We start from the raw sequence: 21,660 nt of genomic DNA, 5'->3' as shown, positions 1-21,660 counted from the left end.
GTCAGATGAATCTCTTTTAAATAAAAAGGGAAGAAATTTTAAATATTCAAAATGATATCTGTGACGTATTCTAGGTTGTTATTCTAGTTAATATCAATAAAAGGTACAAAGTGTTGGTGTAATAGAAAGAGTAAATGTTGATATAAGTATACTCGAAAGATGTTACTAGAAACACTGAACTTTCATGTTTATTTGTCTCCGTCCTTATCCTAAGAAATATGCAATGACATTTTGCCCGGGGTATCATTTTCGCTGTCTAAGCAACACTCTCTCTGTTTGCCTAAGCGAAAGTAATAGCAGTTAACCTCAGCTACTTTTATTTTATTACAGTACCAACATTTATCACTAAATGTGATAAAGCATTATTACCACACTATAGTACCAGCAACTATGACGGAATGTGATAGCTGCCTTACAGAAGTATTACACTACAATAGGGCCAACAGCTGATATTAAATGTTATAGGGTTTTTAAATAAAGTATTACACTACAATAGGGCCAACAGCTGATATTAAATGTGATAGCGTTTTTAAAAGTAGTATTACGCTACAATGGTACCGAGAGCTGATATTAAATGTGATAGCTTTTTAAAAGTAGTATTACGCTTCAATGGTACCGAGAGCTGATATTAGATGTGATAGCTTTTTAAAAGTAGTATTACGCTACAATGGTACCGAGAGCTGATATTAGATGTGATAGCTTTTTAAAAGTAGTATTACGCTACAATGGTACCGAGAGCTGATATTAGATGTGATAGCTTTTTTAAATATAGTATTACACTACAAAAGTACCAACAGCTGATATTAAATGTGATAGCGTTTTTAAAAGTAGTATTACGCTACAATGGTACCGAGAGCTGATATTAGATGTGATAGCTTTTTTAAAAGTAGTATTACACTACAATCGTACCGACAGCTACTATCGATGTGGTAGCGCTCTTAAGGTACCATAATTCTTAAAAGGAACTATCTGCTAATTTTAAATTCAATAGCTAACTCTGACTACTTTTAGTCAATAATATAACAAACAGCTGCAATTAAATCTCATAGCTACCTTCAGCTCCAGCCTGGCAGAGTCCTGGTTCAAATTTGATGTTATCAATAGCTGCATCGCCTTTATAGTGAGTTCCACGTACCCCCTCAATTACAAGCTGCGAAGCAATATAAACAAAATCTACTTAAATCATGGTTAAATCCAACACTTTTTAAACAGCTTTTATTAAAATATACTTTAAATGTACAAATTACTTCTGATGTACAGCCTTAGTCTCAAGTAATATACAAAAGACCGATCAAACAGTAAATTGTGAATTAACAACTTTAATGTGACATGATATATTCCGGTTTCTAAAAAATTATTTCAGATTGAAGAATTTCTTCGAGAGGTAACTTTTTTAGCTGATGAATGAAACACCCAACACCTTGCAAAATAACACAAAAATAGATAGAAGAGAGGTATCTAGCAAAATAAAACACACAAAAATGCATTACTTAATCTTAAACTTTATCTATAGGAGTTCTCGATCCATCAAGTACCAATTCAATCTGACTGAATTGTTCTTATTATTACAGGAGCGGCTAAGATACTTGGCCATCTTCTTGGTTGGACGCACGATGCTCCATTCTGCACCATGCATAATGCATTGCGCCATAATCCCAACCGTCTGTTTGGTAATGATATATATTTTAACTTCCAAGGAGATCTGTCTGCCATCCTACATTCTAAAATCGTAAGTCTGCTTAGTAAAAAATATATTTTACAGTTGCATTAAATAATAAACAAAGATGCTGTACATACGCTGTACTCTGACACCTGCTCAATCGATAATTCAAGTTCGTGCCAGTGATCTCCTTGATTACCAATCTTTTCCCATAGTGTTGTCTCCCCGTTCTCTCCTTTAACAATTATTTTCAAAGATCCCATATCTTCTCCGTACATATGGTAATCTAGGCTGAAACAAGCCCTTGGCAACAGGATCCTGGGACTCACCAGTCGCGCTTTGAAGCCTCGCTGCCTTCTGGCATTGAAGTTATCAGAAGCTTCAATAAACGCATACTTTCCTGAAAGAGCAAGTAAAAATGAAATTTTGGTAAAACCATTTTTTCTTTCCAGGAAATGGACAAAGATGCAATTAATAAACAAAACTCGATCTTTTAATGCTGACACATTCATATCAATTGGCTATGAAATCGATGGCCTATGAAATCTAGGGGCTAGTTGCCTTATCAACGTACCCTTGACGTTTCCATGTGGATCGTTTCTTGGGCCTGTATATTGGCTTGGGGTTCTACCACTGATTATATTCCAATCAAACTTGTCATTTTTGTCTTGCCTCCAGTTGCACCATCCATTTTCAAATGTACAGTCAAGAGAATGCCGCTGATCTTTAACTAAAATTGACAAGTAAACAATACCATTTCATCAAACAGCTCGTGGTATTATTGCAAAATACCGTTGCTGGCACAAAGAAAATGTTATCACTGCTTAGAGTGACTCAAATAAAGAACCTTATTACAGGCTACTTAGAAAAAGTATCTGAGATACTTGTTCAAAATACTATTACCAGAAACCCTGGAAAAACAACTGAAAACTTAAGAGTACCATTCACCAAATTATTGTGACAAAATGCGTAAACAAAACTGTAACTGTGTGATTAGGTTTAATATCGACCGAGCTGATCTCGGAATATCGTATAAGAAACGCGCACTTTTCAAGAATCTCTGACCTCGCTTACAGAAAGGAAAACGGCAATACTTGGTTCTATCCTTGAAAAAGGAATGATGGGCTTTTGCATTTACACTAGGTGTTATGTCACGTGCTTGTTTGGGAACAGTCCCATTCTATACAATAGATATTCAAGAAAAGATACCGCCCATCCCTGTTTTCAACACATCGCATATTGCTTGTAAAGCTCCATTGCTCCGTTGCTTCGTTGCTCCAAGAATAAATATGAAACCAATCTCCGATCGATTTATGAAACCAGCAAGTAGATTGATTTATGATTGATTAGAGAAACAGAAAAACTGTATCTAGCGATAGTTTGAAATCAATATATAACTCTTATTTATCTGTCATGATTCATTTCCTAATCTAAACTGGCAAAGGACTCTTAATATTCAAACTCACAATACTCAGCAAATTCTTCATCCCTATAAAGTATAAAGTCCTCTCCATACACCTGTTTGCACTGATCGTCTCGAATATCTTCAAATGTTTTAGTTATTCTGCATCTCTAAAAGATAAAAAACTATGATAACATATTGATCATGTACCAGTACAAAAAGCCTTAAAGATAGAAAAGTGCAGAGCAAATAAACAACAACATTGAAATGCTTTGGTAAGAAACCTGCAAAAAGGCAAGGCCGAGGTATCAAGACAAATCTTAAAATGTCAACGTACCTGGGTGTTGCAAATATCGTGTTCAATGGAAGAGCCCGGACATTTCTCTCCTCTGTTGGTAGGCCTAAGCGAAAACGACCAGACGTTGCTCAAAAACATTCAGCACCGTTGTTTATGAAAAATGACTCAAAATAGCTACATTGGGTGTCACAGCCACCTTAATTGGAGCATGGAAATAGAAGATACGCTCCGCCACTTTTCCGCTCCTGCCTTCTATTTCCTCGCTCGAAATTTTGTGGATCTGGTACCCAAGGAACAAAATAGCATAATTCTTCATACAGTTTAATAACGACTGCAAGATACTTCCAAATGAAAACTGGCAAGGTTTAAATGAAATTGCTACATTTGCTTCCTATGAAATTTTTAATTTCCGTAAAGAAACATAAAAAAGTAACTTTATTATCTGACTCTTACTGGGTTTCTAAAGTCACCGCTACTTGCGATGAATATTGCCGTGTCGTAGATCTGAGAGAGATACCAAAACTTACTTAGGATTATCACAAACTCTGGTTCGATGACGTAGACCAGTTCCACAGGACAAAGAACACTTTGACCATTCCGCCCAGGAGCCCCAATTTCCATTTACAGGTGGAGGATCAGCGGGTCTTTGACTACTTTGAACACAGCGACCTCTACGGCACCACTATAAAGCAGAAAATAGGGTTACTATATTGGGTTGGGAGAATGCTAATCTATTGAATCTATTAAAGATATAGATCATTCTTGCTTTGGGTGAAACTTATTTTTATCTTTTTATCAAATTATTTACCTTGTCTTGCCCGCAGTAGGTTCCGTCTAGAGGGGGGCGTCCTCTTGTCGTGCATGACTGGTATCTTCTGCTTGATTCGGTACACCACAGGCGTTGACAACCATCTGCCGTGTAATACTAAGCATGATAACAAAAGAGACAGTAAGAAAAACCTTGCAGGTGTCTTTGAGGAGAATGGCAAAGGCAATAAGAAATATTGAGCTAGAACTTAAAGTATGACTGTACAAAGCAAAACTGATAAAGCAACAAAAGAATAAAGAGTGTCGAAAGAAGACCAAAATGATTGCAATAAATTCAAAACAATGTAAGTATTGATGAAAAAATTCTAAACCCTGACACCTTTACCTCACATTTTTCGTATCCTTTGCCAAAATCATATCTGCATTGTTCATCCATTGTGGCAAAAACACCAGGTAAAGAATCCATATATTTGAAGTCTTTCGGATACGGTCGATCCTCTAAACACCGGAAGTACCTGAAAAATAGACGTTTATATAACTTAAGTAAGATACATAGGCTGACTAGGTTGCATAAGTTACGTAAAATACACAGGCAAGACAGGTTTCTATGGATATTCAGGTTTGATAGGTTACAATGTTTACACAAAGGCTACACATGTATTTCAAACTAATGTAAGTAACTGCAAAACCTTGATGAAGACGTGTCATGGAATGAGGTAGTAAACAAACAGTGTACTTTAATGTGCTGTACGTCGATTGGGACTCATATATAATCAAATAAAGTGTAGGTCTTCATCAGGTAAAAATAAAGAAGAAAATACGTACAAAAAATGAGATAATAAAATTGTGCAGCAAGAAACTGCTCAGTGACAAAAAGGAAAAGCAGAGCAATGCCTGAAAATAAAGAGCAAAATAATGAGCAATAGTAAAATTACCGAGTGTTTTCTTGCAACAGTTTTCTACTGCAAGAAGACCAGTGGAATCTATTGAGCTTCGAAAGAACCAAGGCAGCCATTACACTTCCTTTTTTTGTATCTTGTTTGCAGTCATTTTCTTCTCCATCGTGTCCGAGACCCAACCTGCATATTGGGAAAATTCAGGAAATCATGGTGCTACCATGGTACAACATTGGATACTGTTGGAGAATCACTGAACAGTTTATCAAGACTGTTTAAAAGGCGAGCTTTCGCTTGAATGCTTTTAGCTGGTTTATGCAAATCTCAATGGAAGGAAGCAATGGAAAAGGTAAATGGGTCATATAAGTGAGGGGAACGAAAGAACCTTTCTTTGTGTGATTCACGAGAACACTCCTCAAATTATTGCCTTTATACTGGCTTCATTGAAATATTTTTGAAATACTTGAACCCTTGTTAATTGGCTAATATAGCCTTTCATTGCCACTCGCGACAATTCTTTGTGTTGTTTAGAGGCGATATCTTTTCTTTGCTGCCGGCTGTCTCTAGTATTTCAAGTCTAACATCACAGCCTTAAGAAAATGGGATACTGCTGGGAATATCTATGACATTCGTGATACAGGTTGGATGTTGTAAACTTTTTTAACTTAGTTTTTTCCAATACAAATATCAGCAAATATTACATGAAACTTACACGTGACCAGCCTCGTGCGCAGCGATGAAGGCTGAGGCGAACCCGTTGTCGTCAACCAAAGCACAGCTTCGTGTTTGGGAACACATGGTATAAACAGGAGCATACCCTGAAGCAAAGTGTCAATATGAAAGGTCAACCTTTGACCAAGCATTCCAACTACGTATGGAATAAAGGCAGATTTTGGCATGCAGACTGTAAATCTTGAGGTGGAGTGAAAAACAACAATTTGCTTTACCGGTTGAAATTTAATTATCTGTACATCAATTTTCCTTTTTTTAACGAGCTTTAAAAATATAGATGATTGTGTCATCAGAAATCAATGGCTAATATCAAAACTCCTAGATCTCAGGCCCTGTTCATGCGATACCGGATTCATTTCGTATTGGATCACTTTTTATATCGGATAGGCCAGGAAAGTCCATCTGAAATGATAAAGGAACTGGGATGGAAGTCACTTGCGGAGAGACTTGCCAAACTGAAAGCAGCAATGATGTTTAAAATTCAGAATAACATTGTTGACCTTCCTAAAGATATCTTTACTGAAGTAGGAACACACAACAGAAGAAGTCAGGCAGTAGTCCTTGTACCAGCAGCGCGAGTTAACTGTTAAAAGTATTCCTTTGTTCCAACGGTCGCAAAAATTTGGAATGAGCTGCCCATTGGAACAAGAATCTCAAGAAGATCACTTGAATCTTTCAAGTCATCACTGACTATATACAAATAGAGACAAGCCCTATTATTGACCCAACTCTTTTATTTTCTTTTTCATGTTCGTATTGTTGTTGTTATTTTTGTACTGACTGGTCAGCTGCTGGACTGCTAAGATGTTGCTAAAGGTTGGATCTAGGCTAAATCACGGGGAGTGTCTTTTCTTGAATTTGGTGTACCAAATAGTTCAGTGCATAAACGCTTACCAATCCGGCAGTGCTGACCAGTTTATCTTCTATTATTGAGACTAACCTACTAGCCGCTAGTAAGCAATACCCATTGTGAGGACTGTACTATAACATTTATATTATATTAGATTAGATTAGATTGGGCCTTCTGTTCACGCTCCGTGTCGTTTTTTCCGAGTAAAACCATTCCGCATTGAATGTGGAACGGAATAATATCGGATCAGTTTTGAGCTCGTGTGAACGCATGAATCCGAAACGGTTCGTTATCGGGGTTTTCAAAAACAGTTTGGCACTCTTTTCAAGACACGAAATGACAGTGGATCCCAGTTAAACAAAAAATATGCTTCTTACCATGATGATGAGCTTCACAAGATTAATGCAAAGGAAAATTAGATTGTTCAAAAACTGATTTCGAAATTCTTCTTCTTCAAAACGAAACAGCGTATCAGATATGTCAACTGCTTACAGACAATGGATTTTTTGGAGCAGTATTGAAGCGTAGTGTCACCGTGTGAACAGGAGTGAATCCGATACAAAATGAATCTGGTATCGTGTGAACAGGGCCTATTCTGAGCAAGGAATTAAGGATACACTTAGTAGACACAGTTACCACGTAACAGTCTGCTTACCTGCCGGACCAAAATCTCGTCTAGAAGGAAAAGTAATCCAGGAATTATATCCTTTTAATATATTTCAGTAATAGTTTTCAAGGTAAAACAGTGCGAATAGAAATAAAAATAGAAACATCGACAATACAGACAGGTTGAAAGACGGCGCTAAAAGATAAAAATGCTGACAATATTTGAAAATAAATAATAAGAATAGAAAAATAAAAAATAAACTATAAAAAGAGATTCATTCTGATCTTGAACCCTTTGGGTAATTTGGCCATACAAAGTTTGAAACTACTAACCTTGTCAAGACCAGAGCAAAATCGTGGTGATTCACGTGCTTATCATCATGAGAGCTTTGCAAGTAAACAGCATAGTCACAAGCTGATTGGACACTCATAGACGCAGAGTCTCGTGTAATAACAAGCCTTGGCTGAAACGGAAGGTGAAAAAAGTCAGTTTGTGCTTTGAAGGTTTCGCAATGTAACAAGGTCAAGGTTTGTTTCCATGGCATTAAAACATTGCAAAAACAATGATAGGGACAGCATGTACCTCTCTCTTCTGCAATATCACCAAACGGGTTAAAACGAAATTGAGACGTACTCCTGTTGTCGAGTCTTTCATGATGAGATTGATCTAAAAAACGTTTAATAAAGAAACATTGATTTCTGCGTTGTCAATGAGATTTATCACCCATTATCACAAAGGGAGTGCCATTTCAAAAAGTCAACTTTGGGACCGAAAAAATTGGGTATTCTTACTACTTTCCTACGGGCTGTTTTCTAGGGAACTCTAAGAAACTCAAAATTGATCCTTAATAAAAATGCTTTCGAAATAATCAAAACAAATACTTTCATTGTTTCATTGTTCACTTTTCAAAGAGTCCATTGATCACTTTTTCTTTCTTCCTTTCTCTGAGTGGCAAAGATGGCCTTATAGTTTGATTTATTGTCATAATATACATGGATATTTGTGTGACTATTCTAGGCCCTACAGAAACAGTGACAGACGACTCTGTGACAGAAAATTTCAGGAGGCTTATAAAACGGAGCAGCAATGGCTTTGCAAAAGAGCTATTGACTGAAATTAACTGAGTGACACATCGCTTTGATTATTCTTTTGCCCATTTTTACCATTTTTCTTTTCTTACCTTTCTCTTTTCCGTTGTTACACTATTCATTTGTTGCTATATTGCAGTTTTTTGCCCCCCCCCCCTCTCCCAAAATCTTTTCATAAAAGAGCATATAATGCTAGTAGCTATACAGGTATTCAAGAGAAGAGCAAAAGTTCTCACCACGTTAGAAAGAATTAAAAGATATTTCTCCACTTTGGACTTCCCGTGGAACTGCACGACACTTTCATCGGCGACAATCAATGTCTCCATCCACTTATCCTCGCCAGACACATCTTTTTCTGTAATGGGGGGCAGTTCAAGGTCGGCTAGAAGATAAAACATTTGCGCTTTTTACAGCTTACAAAATGCCATCAGTATTCTAGGATTGTTTACCCGTTTAGACTGTCTACGCTTGCTGTATATCCAGAATCAAAACTACCTTGCAATGTCACAATAACAATAGTCAAAAGCCTTCATAAAAATAATGGGGACCACTAGAAATGAAAGAACTGATGTTTTGGCGTTTGAAACGATGTGCATTGGTCGCTCAAGATTAGCAGTCATTTCATAGATGCATCGTTTTCACAAACCTGTCCATTACATTTTCGTTGAATCAGAGCTTGATGTTCATGCGAATTGTCTATGAAATTTATGTAAATTGTGGAGTAAATTTTCACAGAAACTCTTACGTGGAACAGTTATGACAACTTTGTCGCGATTTGATTCGTCGTTTCGCTTTGAGACATATTGTTTCTTCCCATTCATCAGGAAAGCTTCTTGTGAGCTTTCATCAACAGCTACCCATTTTGTTTGTGAGTACGTGCTAACAAACTTTCTTCGGTTTTGTTCGATGGTTGCAAAGTAACGGCGCTTACCGTACAAGTCCAGCCAGTATAGCTATGGCAAATAGAAATTTACATTAAGAAAACACCTTTATTTTGTATTAGAAGAATGTATTGGATGCACGAGTATACTTTACAAAAGATTAAACGTAGAATAGAATCGACACATGCTTTGTATTCAACGCTATGATTTTTAAATATCTTTAATGTGAGGTCTTCTTTCTACAGTATCTATCAAGATATTTTAAATAACCAACATTTACCTGCACAGATCTACGAGCTTTGTTGACGATGGTGATAAAACTATCCCAGACATCTCTTCGAGTGCGAGAGGGTCGGTTTAGGGGGCTTCCAATCCTTGGCACGTTACCAGCTGAGAGTAGAAAATTTAATAAAATTACACTAGGCAGGTTTCAAAATCTTAATGTCGACTCCATGGCTATAATAAGAATCAGAGATTTCATTTAAACAATGTGACAATAAACTGGGCATTATTTAGTAGTTGTTTCGATCCATGAATCAACTGACTGTCTCTTGCAGTGAAACATTAATCAGACTTGCTACTTTTAGAAAATTTCAGCAATCAGAAAAGCTGTGCTGTATTATTTTAGTGTAAGTACGCTAGTTCAATTGGACTCTAAAGTCGTTTGTTTTCAGTGACAACATAGACACATAGGTCATCTCGCTGCTGAGAGGCAATAACGTCTCTTAGTGCAAACGAACCTATGTTCACAGTAATAAAATACCAAGGAATAGTAAAGGTCTTAGAAATATAACCGCAAAGGGTGAAAGACGCCATTTGCCACGAGAGCAAACCTAAGTAAATTTGCTATCCATCTTCGCAAAACCTTACCAATGAAAGTTAAATCCACAACTAGTGGCTTGATTGTCTCTTTTCGAATCAGTGCAATATCGCATTAACAAACCACAAATTGAACTAGAACACAGTCAGTGTACCAATAGATATCTTTTGAAATTAGATTTCCTTCCGGAAGTTCATCGGTAAAGTAAATCATAAAGGCAAGTTAACGAGATTCTGCATATTCACATCACAAACCTGATAGAACACCAACGGCCTATTCAGCATCCAAACGGAAGTAAAATTTTAATCTTTTTCAGGGTTAGATGATAAACCTATAACTTCATACCTTGAAAATCTACACGGGAAGTTCACTTTAAGATTGAATTACGAAAACTCATATGACGTGTACGCAAATGCCCTCGAGGTTCTCTAGGATTACCAGAAGAGAAAATGACTTCCAACTCATTACGTACATTAAAATAAATTTATGAAAAATGCAACATCACTAAGGCTTTTTTTAAAAAATAAACAACATTGTGGTAACAGTAAGAATCTGAGACAAATGACAAGTCATCTGACAATTGATTATGTTTTCTTCAGCTGTGAATCAACAGAGACGTTCATAAAACGAAGTGCGGTTTCCATTTGGACCAAACGTTGGTGAAACATTGTATGGAATGAAATATTCAAATATTCTTGTCACGCCAAAGAGGCAAACTGAAACATGCCTATTTGCTAGGGCTAATCCTTGGTCATTGACAAAAATATGACATTGACATGAGAAAATATTCCCTTTTTAATGAGTAATTAAAATCTGCGAACTTGATCTGTAAAATAAGGAACCCTAGTGGTTGAATGAAAATTGGAATGTGTATATCAACGAGTTTGGTTAAATCAATTAATCCTATCCCAATATCGCTTTGAAAAAATCAACCTGGATTAATACAACTGAAATTAAATCTCATCTCAGTTAATTATCAGTTGGAGTGAATAAACCCAAGCTGAACCTGAATCTTTGAAAATTTGCAACTCTGCGACAGATTTTGTTGGATTTGCAAATTTTCAGCAGAACGGCAGATACCTTTAAGTGGTGTGTCTAAACTCAGTCTCTTCTCAACATCAGGCAAGGCAGACCTAGGCAGGTCCTTCGTTCGGTACACCAAATGCGGTCTTTGTCTTGCTTTACCAAAGCTTACGTTTGTCTTCATTGGCTCAATGAAAAACATGTCGTCATCTGTCCTTACTAGGCCGGCCTAGGCGCGAAAGAAAACAGATGGATGAGTTTTACGTGAAGACACTTATGAGTGAAGTGTATGGTGAACGCCGCCCAAGATAAATTCACGATGCAAGAGACGCGGAAAGCGGTGTATGGTGAAGGGAAGGGGGACAGCAATATATGATGAGCATTTTACAAGATCAGTTTGAAGGGCCAGGGAAATGGGAAACATCGAAATGCGGTGAGCGCTGTGCAGAGATAAACAAATAAAAATGGTTAGTTGAATTTTTTTAAAATCTCGAGTATCGATATTCTAACCGGGATTTACTGTATGCAAAACAAAACCTTCACGGCAGCTTCTGAGACAGCAGAAAATGTAGCTATTTTACTGAAAATTTCCAATATTTTATATTCAAGATCGAAACCTGAAGCAATTAAGAAAAAGTGATTTTTCGTGACTACGTGAAAATTGAAAAACCAAGAACCTGTAAAGCAATGAAAAATGCTGAGGCCACGTGACTGTTTGCAATGATAGAAAACAATCCATGTTCAGTAGCCGAAAGTTTGCCAGCGTGAAGTGTGAGAAAGTTTATAAATCAAAGATCTAACCGAACAGTCGTGCTGCCCAGTGCATGGAAAAACACTGGCGTGCACGTTAAGTAGCGGAAGATATTGTATCAGGAATCTTGTATATTTAAGCAATTAGAACCAATAAATGCACTGCATTGGCTCTGATAACATTCTATCACTTGCAGCTTCGAACGAAAACAACACGACCCGTGTTATTAATAATCGCTTTTGACGTCAGAAAATCATCCAACTTTTGTGATGCTGCTGTTTAACCCTAAATTCTTTGCTTTGGCAACATTATACAAGGGTCTTTTCATCTTTACAATAAAGAACTCTGTATGTCACAAGATAAGAGAACAATTCTGCTAGCCTTCTACTTCACAAATCACACACAGCTTTTACTTACAAGTCCATCGCAGTCACTAATGGCAGCAGCAGAGGACATGTTTACATTAGAAACTTTGCCAATACGCAAGCAGGCATTCTGAGACAACAGCTTCTTCTGTATCCCTGCTTCGGTGTGGTACTCTACTGTAGCACCAGGTAGAACACTACTGCTTGCATACAGTTCCAACTCCAGGATTTTACCAAATGCGTTTATCTGTTGAAATCAAAATCATAAAAGACATCAACCGCTAACTTTAAAAAGCAATCACCAAAGAAAAGTAAATGTTGCAAGTGGAAGCGTGTCAAAATGTTTTGCGGGCCATAAGTCCGATTCTTATCGCAGATACTGTTGCAGCATTTAAAAAGGACATTTTTAAAATGACAATAAAAAGTGTATGCTTCTTTCATTCGCAAGTTCTAAATTATCTCAAGGAACAGTCTCTGCTTCCCTATTGAACTGAAGAGTGCTAAGCCTCATAAAGAAAGTAGGGAAGATTAAGAAGTTACACTGATATTGAATTTGTTTGGATTACGAGCTAAGAGAGATCAAAATAAGATGGTGTTTTAATGTCCAGAAAGAGCAGAAAACAGGAGCTTTTTCATTTAACTAACTTCAAACTATACCTTTCCTTTCGATGAGCTTTTTCATTAAACTAACTTCAAACTGTACCTTTCCTTTCGATGAGCTTTTTCATTTAACTAACTTCAAACTATATCTTTCCTTTCGATGAGCTTTTTCATTAAACTAACTTTAAACTGTACCTTTCCTTTCGATGAGCTTTTTCATTTAACTAACTTCAAACTATACCTTTCCTTTCGATGAGCTTTTTCATTAAACTAACTTTAAACTGTACCTTTCCTTTCGATGAGCTTTTTCATTTAACTAACTTCAAACTATACCTTTCCTTTCGATGAGCTTTTTCATTAAACTAACTTCAAACTGTACCTTTCCTTTCGATGAGCTTTTTCATTTAACTAACTTCAAACTATACCTTTCCTTTCGATGAGCTTTTTCATTTAACTAACTTCAAACTATACCTTTCCTTTCGATGAGCTTTTTTATTAAACTAACTTCAAACTGTACCTTTCCTTTCGATGAGCTTTTTCATTTAACTAACTTCAAACTATACCTTTCCTTTCGATGAGCTTTTTCATTAAACTAACTTTAAACTGTACCTTTCCTTTCGATGAGCTTTTTCATTTAACTAACTTCAAACTATACCTTTCCTTTCGATGAGCTTTTTCATTAAACTAACTTCAAACTGTACCTTTCCTTTCGATGAGCTTTTTCATTAAACTAACTTCAAACTGTACCTTTCCGTTCGATGTCTACCATTTCTCGAGTCCTTGATCTAAGTATTTGATTTCGGTGGATTATATTTTTTATAATTTTTCTACAAGCCTAAATACAAGCTATGATAAGTCTAAAAAAACTAACAATAGAAGACAAAAATTTAAAAAATCATTCAATAATATGAGTGAATTGAATTTGACGTCTGATCTTCATAGCAGTCGTGCCGATAATGATCAGAGTCGATAATGAGTCCTGCCTAAGTAGAAAGCCAAAACGAATAAAGAAACTAAAACTGGGAGCTAGAGACGAAAGAAAGACGCGAAGACAAAAGGAGAAAAATTGGTCAAAAGGAGGGAGACGAAAGAGAGGTACACCTCAGGAGGCGACAGAAAGGAGAAAATAATTGGGATAAAACAGAGGAATAATTGGGGAAAAACATGAGATAAAAATATCCAACGACAGGCTTTTTAAGGACTTCAAGTGCTTGGTCAAAAACTTTTCCAAAAAAAGAGAAGACAATAGTCTATTGTCTTGAACAATGGAAGTTACTAGCACAAAGATGCTCTCTAAGTGTATTAGAAAATGCTCTGCGACTGGACAGGTTAAATTTAAAAAAGGTTCAATTTGAACTTAAATTTAAACTTAATTAAATTTGAATTTAAAAAAGGTTTCCTTTACGCAAATATTTCTTTGGAATACGGAGGAACCGTGAGTTAGACAAACTTGAACTGAGGCTTAACGCAAAAATTCAACATTTCAGATGGCTGGCTTAAATTGAACACTACGGTCTTCTATTGCCTGTTGTTCGCCAATGTTTATAAAAAGACTTTGATGCGAGAAAATAATTGCCGTGTTTCCATAACCTGCAAATTTTTTTCAATCAAAATGGACGGAGCTATGGCATTGCTAATTGGATCAGCTTAGCATATTTCTGTTACTCGATTGCAAAACTGACTGTCAAAAGCTATCGTACAATATGCATGACAATTTTTATCTGCACCGTTTACATTAGGTCGTATTCATCAGGAATTTGCAGAAAATTCTTATTTGCTATTATTATCTATCACTAAAAGACTCACCTGGTAATGGGAGGCACGGTCATCGTTTAAATCACGTCTTAATCTTCGATGTTTCTCAGACAATTTGTAATTTTTTTCTAATGCTTGTGGATATATCACTTCATATGTGCGTAGATTTTTAACGAATGCATCTGAAATAAATGTACGCAAAGTCAGTCTTTGTCACATAAATTGGTCACATGATACTTATAACGCGATTTTGCTTACTTTTATAAGCATCAGAATACTCAGAGATCAGGGACTCAATGGATCTGATCTGGGCAAACGTCTATAAGGCATACTGTAACATGGCTACGCCTATATAATTGACAATTGAACCAATATGTCGGTGTTGTACAAACTGGAACTCAAAATAGATATAGCTGTAATGGATACAATGTAACTAAAATACCTATACATATATGAAAAATGGTTATAAGGAACTTATGTGCCAGTACACGACGTAATAAAGCTAATGCGGCTATGAGACTAAAACTCATATCGTAATACTTGTGCAAGACACATTGAAGCTTTTATGGTGATAAAAAAGTTGCTCTTCCCTTAGCACTGTGGCTCCCGGTCCAGCTTCGAAAGATTGCTCTACTATTAATTTGTAAACCAATCTGGTCTTAGACCGTGCGGATGTTATTGAAACCGAGTTAAATCATTTCACACAAAGGTGACTTAAGATTAATTGTATCCGCGAGCGATGGTGTGCAATCGAAACCTTCTTTGCATTAAGCTTGATTATACAAGCCTTTGATTGTTTATTCACGATTCAGAGTACCCACCTTCCTTTTTAAAATGACAGACATGTCAGATTGGTTCTGTTTCACAGTGGGTCATTCCTTACATCCATTTCGGCAACCAATGGAAGCAATTGCCACATTAATAAACTCTAATGTTAACTTGAGTCTAAAACAACTTGAAACAATTCGAGACATGTGGGCAGAAGTGGCTGGTAAGAATGATAAAGGAGTGAAGAATGCGACAACAAAATATGTAACGAACAATGAAACTACTGTCTCTGTATTATGCTTTATCAAAGAATCTCACCGAATCGCAAATCAATCGCCTATAACAGCAAAACGATCCCAGAACTATAAAAGCATTACTGTACAATTTTAGAATGAAGGACTTTTTCATAAGTTGATTGCTTTATCGATATTTGCGGCAGACTCTTTAGTGTGTTAAATTCCTTATAAAATATCTTCTTTATTTCGCTATTTTGTAGTGGGCAGATCTTAGAATCAGCAAATAATGAAAGCAAAGAGACCAACTCACAATTACTCATAGACATGATCTTTCTTCGTTTATATTGACGTTGAAACCACAGCGCCAGGGCAACAACGTATTTAAGATAACGGACCTCTTACCGCTAACCCCATTTATTAATGACAACATTTAACTTTTGAAAAAGCTTTCAGACGCTTTAATGGTCAAAAACGAAGGTTCGTATGGAGTTATCATGAAGGTGAAGCCATTCAATAATTCATTCTTAAAAAATTTCAAGGCTAAAAGGTACAGGAAGAAAACCTTTGCATGTTTCCTTGAGCATACTCCCTCTGTTTAGTGCGGCATATCGTTAGATATTCCTTTAGTATTGAATCAAGTGAACATACTAACACTGCTCTATCGACCGTTATTATCACTATCTTTGCCAGTAAATCGTGGCCTGAGAAGATTGAACGAAGGGTCACAATCAATTTAACATTAAGTAGGCTGGCTTCGTTTGTCAAAGAATAAAGGCAGATCTTCTTGTGATTATATGATACAGAGGGGCCAGTAACGAAAAGAACTACAGCATCAACTAAAAGTGACCAAGGAACAATCATGGTAATTTCACGTGAATTAGCTAAATACCACGGATTAATCCCAATGAGGTTTGAAAGAACCCTGAAAAGTTTCACTGGGTATAAGCGACAGTGATTCTTAAGTATCAAGGCTGGGACAATTACCAGGCCAGTAGGTGCCTCTAGTCTCCGAGACAGCTGAAACTGAAAAGAAGCTCTTAATAATCCTGTATCGACGAGCAGCCCTCAAACTGCAGTCTTTGAGATTAGGTTTGTTGGTACTTAAAGGCACCATACTGTAATATTCATGTCCCTGGAACTCCTTTTACAACCTTTTTAAGATGGAACAGATTACCCGCAAACCCACAACAGAGCTATACCGCTTTCCCGTTCCCAAATTTGTACCACCAGTATTGAGAATTACGTAAGCGTTCTCATTCTTTGCAATGCCAAGTTTCAACAGGTCTGGACTGTACATTGAAATGTTTATAGGCTTAAGACTTCCCTATTGAGAAGTTTATATATTTTGAGGGAAGCAGGTGCCCGACGTTCATGATTGCAACGTCGATAGTTAAAGATGAAAAAAGAAACTGGACTTCCTAAGAATAGCAAACAAATCATGGTTGCAAACAAAAAAGAAAAGTCAAAAACTCTGTTTAGATTAGACCGCATCTTTCAGGGTTACTGGATCAGTCAGTACCGAATCTTTCAGGGTTACTGGGGTAAAAGGAAAATCTTCTAATAGTCTAATAGTCACCGCCTTTGTCGACGCATCCGCCATGACACTGCCATTGCAATTGGGAGGATAAAGATTATGGTCGTCGCGTGCCATCATAATCATCATGTTGACCATGACCATCATCGCACAAAAGGTTTGCCATTTTTTATGCCATGTGTTATCTCAGTCACTTTGGACTGCATTTTACGTCTATTCAAATAGTACCAACGAGTTAGAGAATGGCGTAGAAATTTGAGATTGGTCAGCTCTATTTAAACTTTTTAAATGACTTAGTACCCATCAGCGTAATGCAGCATGGGGTTTAAGTCAAATTCCGCCTAACATCACTTTATTTTAAATATTGATGACAAATATGGCATGTAAAGGTCGCCCTTGACGGCTCTGCGCTAGGCAATACGCCTCTTCCACTGTCATGACGGTTCTTACAATATATCATTGCCCTCTGACCCGAACAGACAAAATGAGTGAACGAAGAACAATTTGACTACAACGGTTATAAATGACCAGGACCAGTTCTTACTAAAATTACTGAAATTTTCTCCTAAACTTTTGTGCATTCTGAAATACTTGTTTACAAGAGCAACCTCTGTCTATTGCAGCCTGTTTGCAACGCATAAATGCAATATACTGTAATTAGCCTGAAACAATGAACTTGAATTATTATCTAGCACCACTGAAAAGCGAACGGGAAACTGAAAATTTGGGAGGAAGTCTGCAAAAGAAGCACGTTCTGTCTGTAGACAGGGGGTTGACCTGTCATGAAACACAAACTACGCGATACAGTGCAAGAATGTTTCACGAGAATGCCCTGACTGGTTGCGCTTTATACATTTAACAATGGATAGGAACAGCTTTGAGTGATAAATCGCTTCCAGAGTATTTAGAAATTAAAGGAATTTTGGAAGCTGAAACAACGAGGATTGGTGGGATTAAGGACATCAAACAGTGCACAAAAAATATTGTATTGAGGCTTGATTTAAAAACGAGCAGCCTGTATGTTCACTTTGCACAGCGCCCGTCCTGTGTACATATTGTATTCTGTAGTCAGCTAAAAGCACGTACGGAGAGAACAGCGGCCTATTGAGTTTCGTCGTGTGTGAACCGCAATTAACCCTAGGGTATATACGTGATAAGAAATCGCTCCGTTGGCTACATAACAGAAGAAACAAAAGAATGAACAAGTCTGTAAATCGCTGAACGGGAAACGAGTAAAAGCCACCTTTCCTCTGTAACTTCGGCTCAACCAAACTCTTTTGAATTCATGGAATTATCCACCAGGGTTCCAAATCATTTTTGACGATTATTGAAGAAAAGTACCAAAAATATATATTTACATACGCTTAGCATCGAGTAATTTTTACCATACCAAGGTCACGAAATTGTTACAAGAAAATAATCAACTCAACAAACCTTTATTTTTTTCGGTTTCAAGGTCCTCAAATTCCATCTAAAATAAATTAAAGTGATACTTTGAAATTATCTGCTGAGGGTTATATCCTCAAAATGAATGGAGAAGTTTGGGAAATGAGGACAATCGCGATGGCAAGCGGCAAAAACATTGCATTCAACCAACAGCTAATTTTAGTCTGCCATTTAATTTCAGTGTAAACATTGAAGTTGGTACAATTGCGGTACAGCGTGTGCGAACAAACATCTTCTTATCGACTCTAAAACACTGCTATTGAAAAGAAGTTCATACGAACGTGAAGCATAAATTTCTTTCAAATAACAAATGACAAGCGGTCACCATACCATAGCAAAATCGACCTTTCCATCCCCTGCAAGTTCTGCTGTGCTTGTCAAACTACATATTATAAGTAGTAGAAGTCTGGTAAGATGGGTCTGTGCCCAGTTCATGATCCAACTAATGCTAAGTGCTCCCAGGCGAAGTGTAAATGTCTTTGCTTGCTTATAAGAAAAATTCCACTGCCAGCTGTGATGTGCGGTCGATATAAGTTGATCTTTTCAAAAATTATCTCACTGAACTTGTGTTATGATCCTGATTTTGCGGTGCTCGGGAGAGGTGCCCTCCGCTCTCAACATGGAACTAGTTTGAATGCGGTAGACACAGCGATTTATACGTCTCAGTGAGGCCTTGATAAAACTAACAGATAACCAAACAATATTGATTTTGAGTACCCGACACAGTCCGCCCTTTCACGCTGTGATCTCATTTAACCTCACCGCAAAATTGTGTCACTTTTATCCTTTATCCCGCGCGGTCTTCAAGTAGCAGCGAGCCCTCGTTCGCTGTCATCAAACTCCAAGCAAACAAAGGATCATTGTTTTCTCAACGGTTTAGGGCTACAAGGAATTGAGCCGCTATTGTTCAGCCGCTGTCGTATGTCATGGACACGACCAAACTCAGCTCACTTCATCAACCACATTGAGACCTGTCTCATCCTTTTATCCTTTCTCCCTGTTTAATTCTTAATTATATTCCTTCCAGAGTAACGATAGAATTACATAAAAATAATTTCAATAATTACAGAAATATGGCGATACCTTTTACACATAAAATTGGTGTTTCAATATGGTATTAAATGGGTACCTTCCTGTACCAAGGCTTTTTAGACGTTGTTGTAAGCAACTACAAATAAAGAGCGGAATGAGAACTTTTTTGGGATGAGAAGGAGGAAGTTCTATATAGAACACAAAAAGCAGAATAAATGGAATGGCAATTTTAGAAATTTTTTCGTATTGTCAATCAAATTAACTGATGACCGATGTTTGTTACTGCCTTACCTAGGAGAACAGAAAAGCCAGGCATGATATCATTTCTTGAATATGCTTTTTTGCAGTTTCTCCTTGTTGTCATTTTAGTAAAGAAGACATCTTCGGCATTTGCCGTCGGCAAAGAGCATTAACCTTATCTCAAATTTGTATCGAAGTCAAAAATTTATCATTATGTATTTTACTTGAAACTACCCTTAAATTCGATGAATTGATTTTTTCGATGGCCAAAACTAAACTTGCGGCTAACGGGCTTGAAATACGAAATACATTCTTTTTTCAAAACAATTCATATACTTGTTCTCATATTATTGGTAAAAACTCCTTTTATAAGACAGTTTTTAAGGGGATTTAGCAACATTGTTGAAAATCATATTTTAAAGTAGCTCAGCGTCACCTTGTTCGTAATTTAATTCTAACTTTTGATTTATTTTGAGGCTCGTTTTATTATAAAATTTCCCTTTTAAGAAAGCAAGTATTTCAAGATTTCTTTATGAAAAGCAATTCAAACTTTTTGGGCTTAAATCAAGTTGGAGACGACTAAAAGCTCAATTCCTTGAAGCCAAAAGAAATGCTGTAATTATTATATTGTGAAATTTCATGTTATCGGTGCAACCTTTTGCACCCAGCTTCAAGTGCTAAATCTCTGACTATGTTCCCACTGGTTCAAAAAAGTTAGGTGGGAGATTCAGTGGGATATCTAGATGGTTCCAGACCCTGATATAATCATTTGGCAAAAAAGCTCAAAAAACCCACTTCTTTCCAATTTGCATATACCGTAAATTCACTTTTAAGCCCCTGGGCGGCTTATTATTTTTCAGCACTTTGAAGGGGGGCTTATAAATATTTTGTCATAAAGAGCCATTTTCAGTACTAAACTATTTTTTTGTTACTTGCGAAATAAAAAACATCAAATCAGCCTTCTATATCAATAATATTGTCATCTTCATCGTCATCAATTATCAATTCTAATATATCTTCTTGGACCATGTCGCCTTCTGAAATCGAGCATTCGAAAAGGTCGACTTCATCCCTCGGAGTACCAACGGCCTATAATTTTGGTAAAAGGCTCTCACATGGCCCCTGCTTGATACACATTTATTTTTCATTTCATATTAGCTTGATACTCTGCTTCAGTCTTCACTACATCCTTGAGACTTTTAAACAATCGAGAAATATAGAGAATATATGTTGATTAATATTTCGAGAAAATATGAAACATAAAAAGAGAAAAAAAGTTAAATAGGACATCAAAGTTAACATAATAGAGAAGGGATCGCTATGGCTTGGTATGGTTAGGTAGCGTTGGATAGGGTTGGCTAGTGTTGAATAGGATTGGAAAGGGATGGGTACGGTTTGGTAGAGTTAGATAGTGTTGAGTAGGGTTTAATAGGGCTAGGTAGGGTTGGAAAGGGATGGGTAGGGTTGGAAAGGGCTGGTTAAGGTTGTGTAGGGTTCGATAGTTTTGAGTAGGGTTGGAAAAGGTTGGGTAGGGTTGGAAAGGGCTGGGTAAGGTTGTGTAGGGTTCGATAGTTTTGAGTAGGGTTGGAAAAGGTTAGGTAGGGCCGGAAAGGGCTTGGTAGGGTAGGGTAGGGATGGAAAGGGTTGGGCAGGGTAGGGTTGGATTGGAAAGGGCTGGACAGGGTTTGGTAGAGTTAAGTAGGGTTGGAAAGGGTTGGGTAGGCTTGAGTAGGGTTTGGTAGTGTTGGGTAGGGTTTGTTAGGGTTGGGTAGTATTGAGATTGGCTGGAAAGGGTTGGGTAGGGTTGGAAAGGGCTGTGTAGGACTGTGTAGGGTTGGGTAGTTTTGAGTAGGGTTGGAAAAGGTTAGGTAGGGCTGGAAAGGGTTTGGTAGGGTAGGGTAGGGATGG

The 21,660-nt window shown here is 37.1% G+C and overlaps 1 protein-coding gene across 2 annotated transcripts in view; it reads right to left on the bottom strand.

The window, feature by feature from the left end:
• Window positions 1-19,790, bottom strand: part of LOC135682826 (A disintegrin and metalloproteinase with thrombospondin motifs 3-like) — a 34,895-nt gene extending 15,105 nt beyond the window's left edge. Inside the window, exons 1-21 of one of the 2 annotated variants that reach the window (XM_089113443.1) lie at window positions 18,811-19,790; window positions 18,469-18,505; window positions 14,548-14,678; window positions 12,194-12,388; window positions 11,083-11,254; window positions 9,463-9,572; window positions 9,047-9,254; window positions 8,538-8,683; window positions 7,796-7,879; window positions 7,546-7,676; window positions 7,262-7,281; window positions 5,737-5,842; window positions 5,064-5,207; window positions 4,514-4,643; window positions 4,169-4,285; window positions 3,888-4,042; window positions 3,400-3,463; window positions 3,127-3,232; window positions 2,235-2,390; window positions 1,798-2,060; window positions 1,054-1,150 (exon numbers count right to left, since the gene is read on the bottom strand). In XM_089113443.1, coding sequence (XP_088969569.1) covers window positions 1,054-1,150; window positions 1,798-2,060; window positions 2,235-2,390; window positions 3,127-3,232; window positions 3,400-3,463; window positions 3,888-4,042; window positions 4,169-4,285; window positions 4,514-4,643; window positions 5,064-5,207; window positions 5,737-5,842; window positions 7,262-7,281; window positions 7,546-7,676; window positions 7,796-7,879; window positions 8,538-8,683; window positions 9,047-9,254; window positions 9,463-9,572; window positions 11,083-11,254; window positions 12,194-12,388; window positions 14,548-14,678; window positions 18,469-18,505; window positions 18,811-18,915 — 2,677 coding nt within the window. In that variant the 5' untranslated portion in view covers window positions 18,916-19,790. The remainder of the gene's footprint in view (window positions 1-1,053; window positions 1,151-1,797; window positions 2,061-2,234; window positions 2,391-3,126; window positions 3,233-3,399; window positions 3,464-3,887; window positions 4,043-4,168; window positions 4,286-4,513; window positions 4,644-5,063; window positions 5,208-5,736; window positions 5,843-7,261; window positions 7,282-7,545; window positions 7,677-7,795; window positions 7,880-8,537; window positions 8,684-9,046; window positions 9,255-9,462; window positions 9,573-11,082; window positions 11,255-12,193; window positions 12,389-14,547; window positions 14,679-18,468; window positions 18,506-18,810) is intronic. The other variant, XM_089113444.1, reaches the window with a different exon arrangement.
• Window positions 19,791-21,660: the final 1,870 nt, after the last annotated feature.

Source organism: Rhopilema esculentum, chromosome 17 (assembly GCF_057945365.1).
Source record: "Rhopilema esculentum isolate cy_ngs chromosome 17, ASM5794536v1, whole genome shotgun sequence".
In the NCBI taxonomy this organism is placed as follows: Eukaryota; Metazoa; Cnidaria; class Scyphozoa; order Rhizostomeae; family Rhizostomatidae; genus Rhopilema; species Rhopilema esculentum.
Note: the sequence above shows the minus strand (reverse complement) of the source record. Positions and strands in the feature narration are given on the sequence as shown.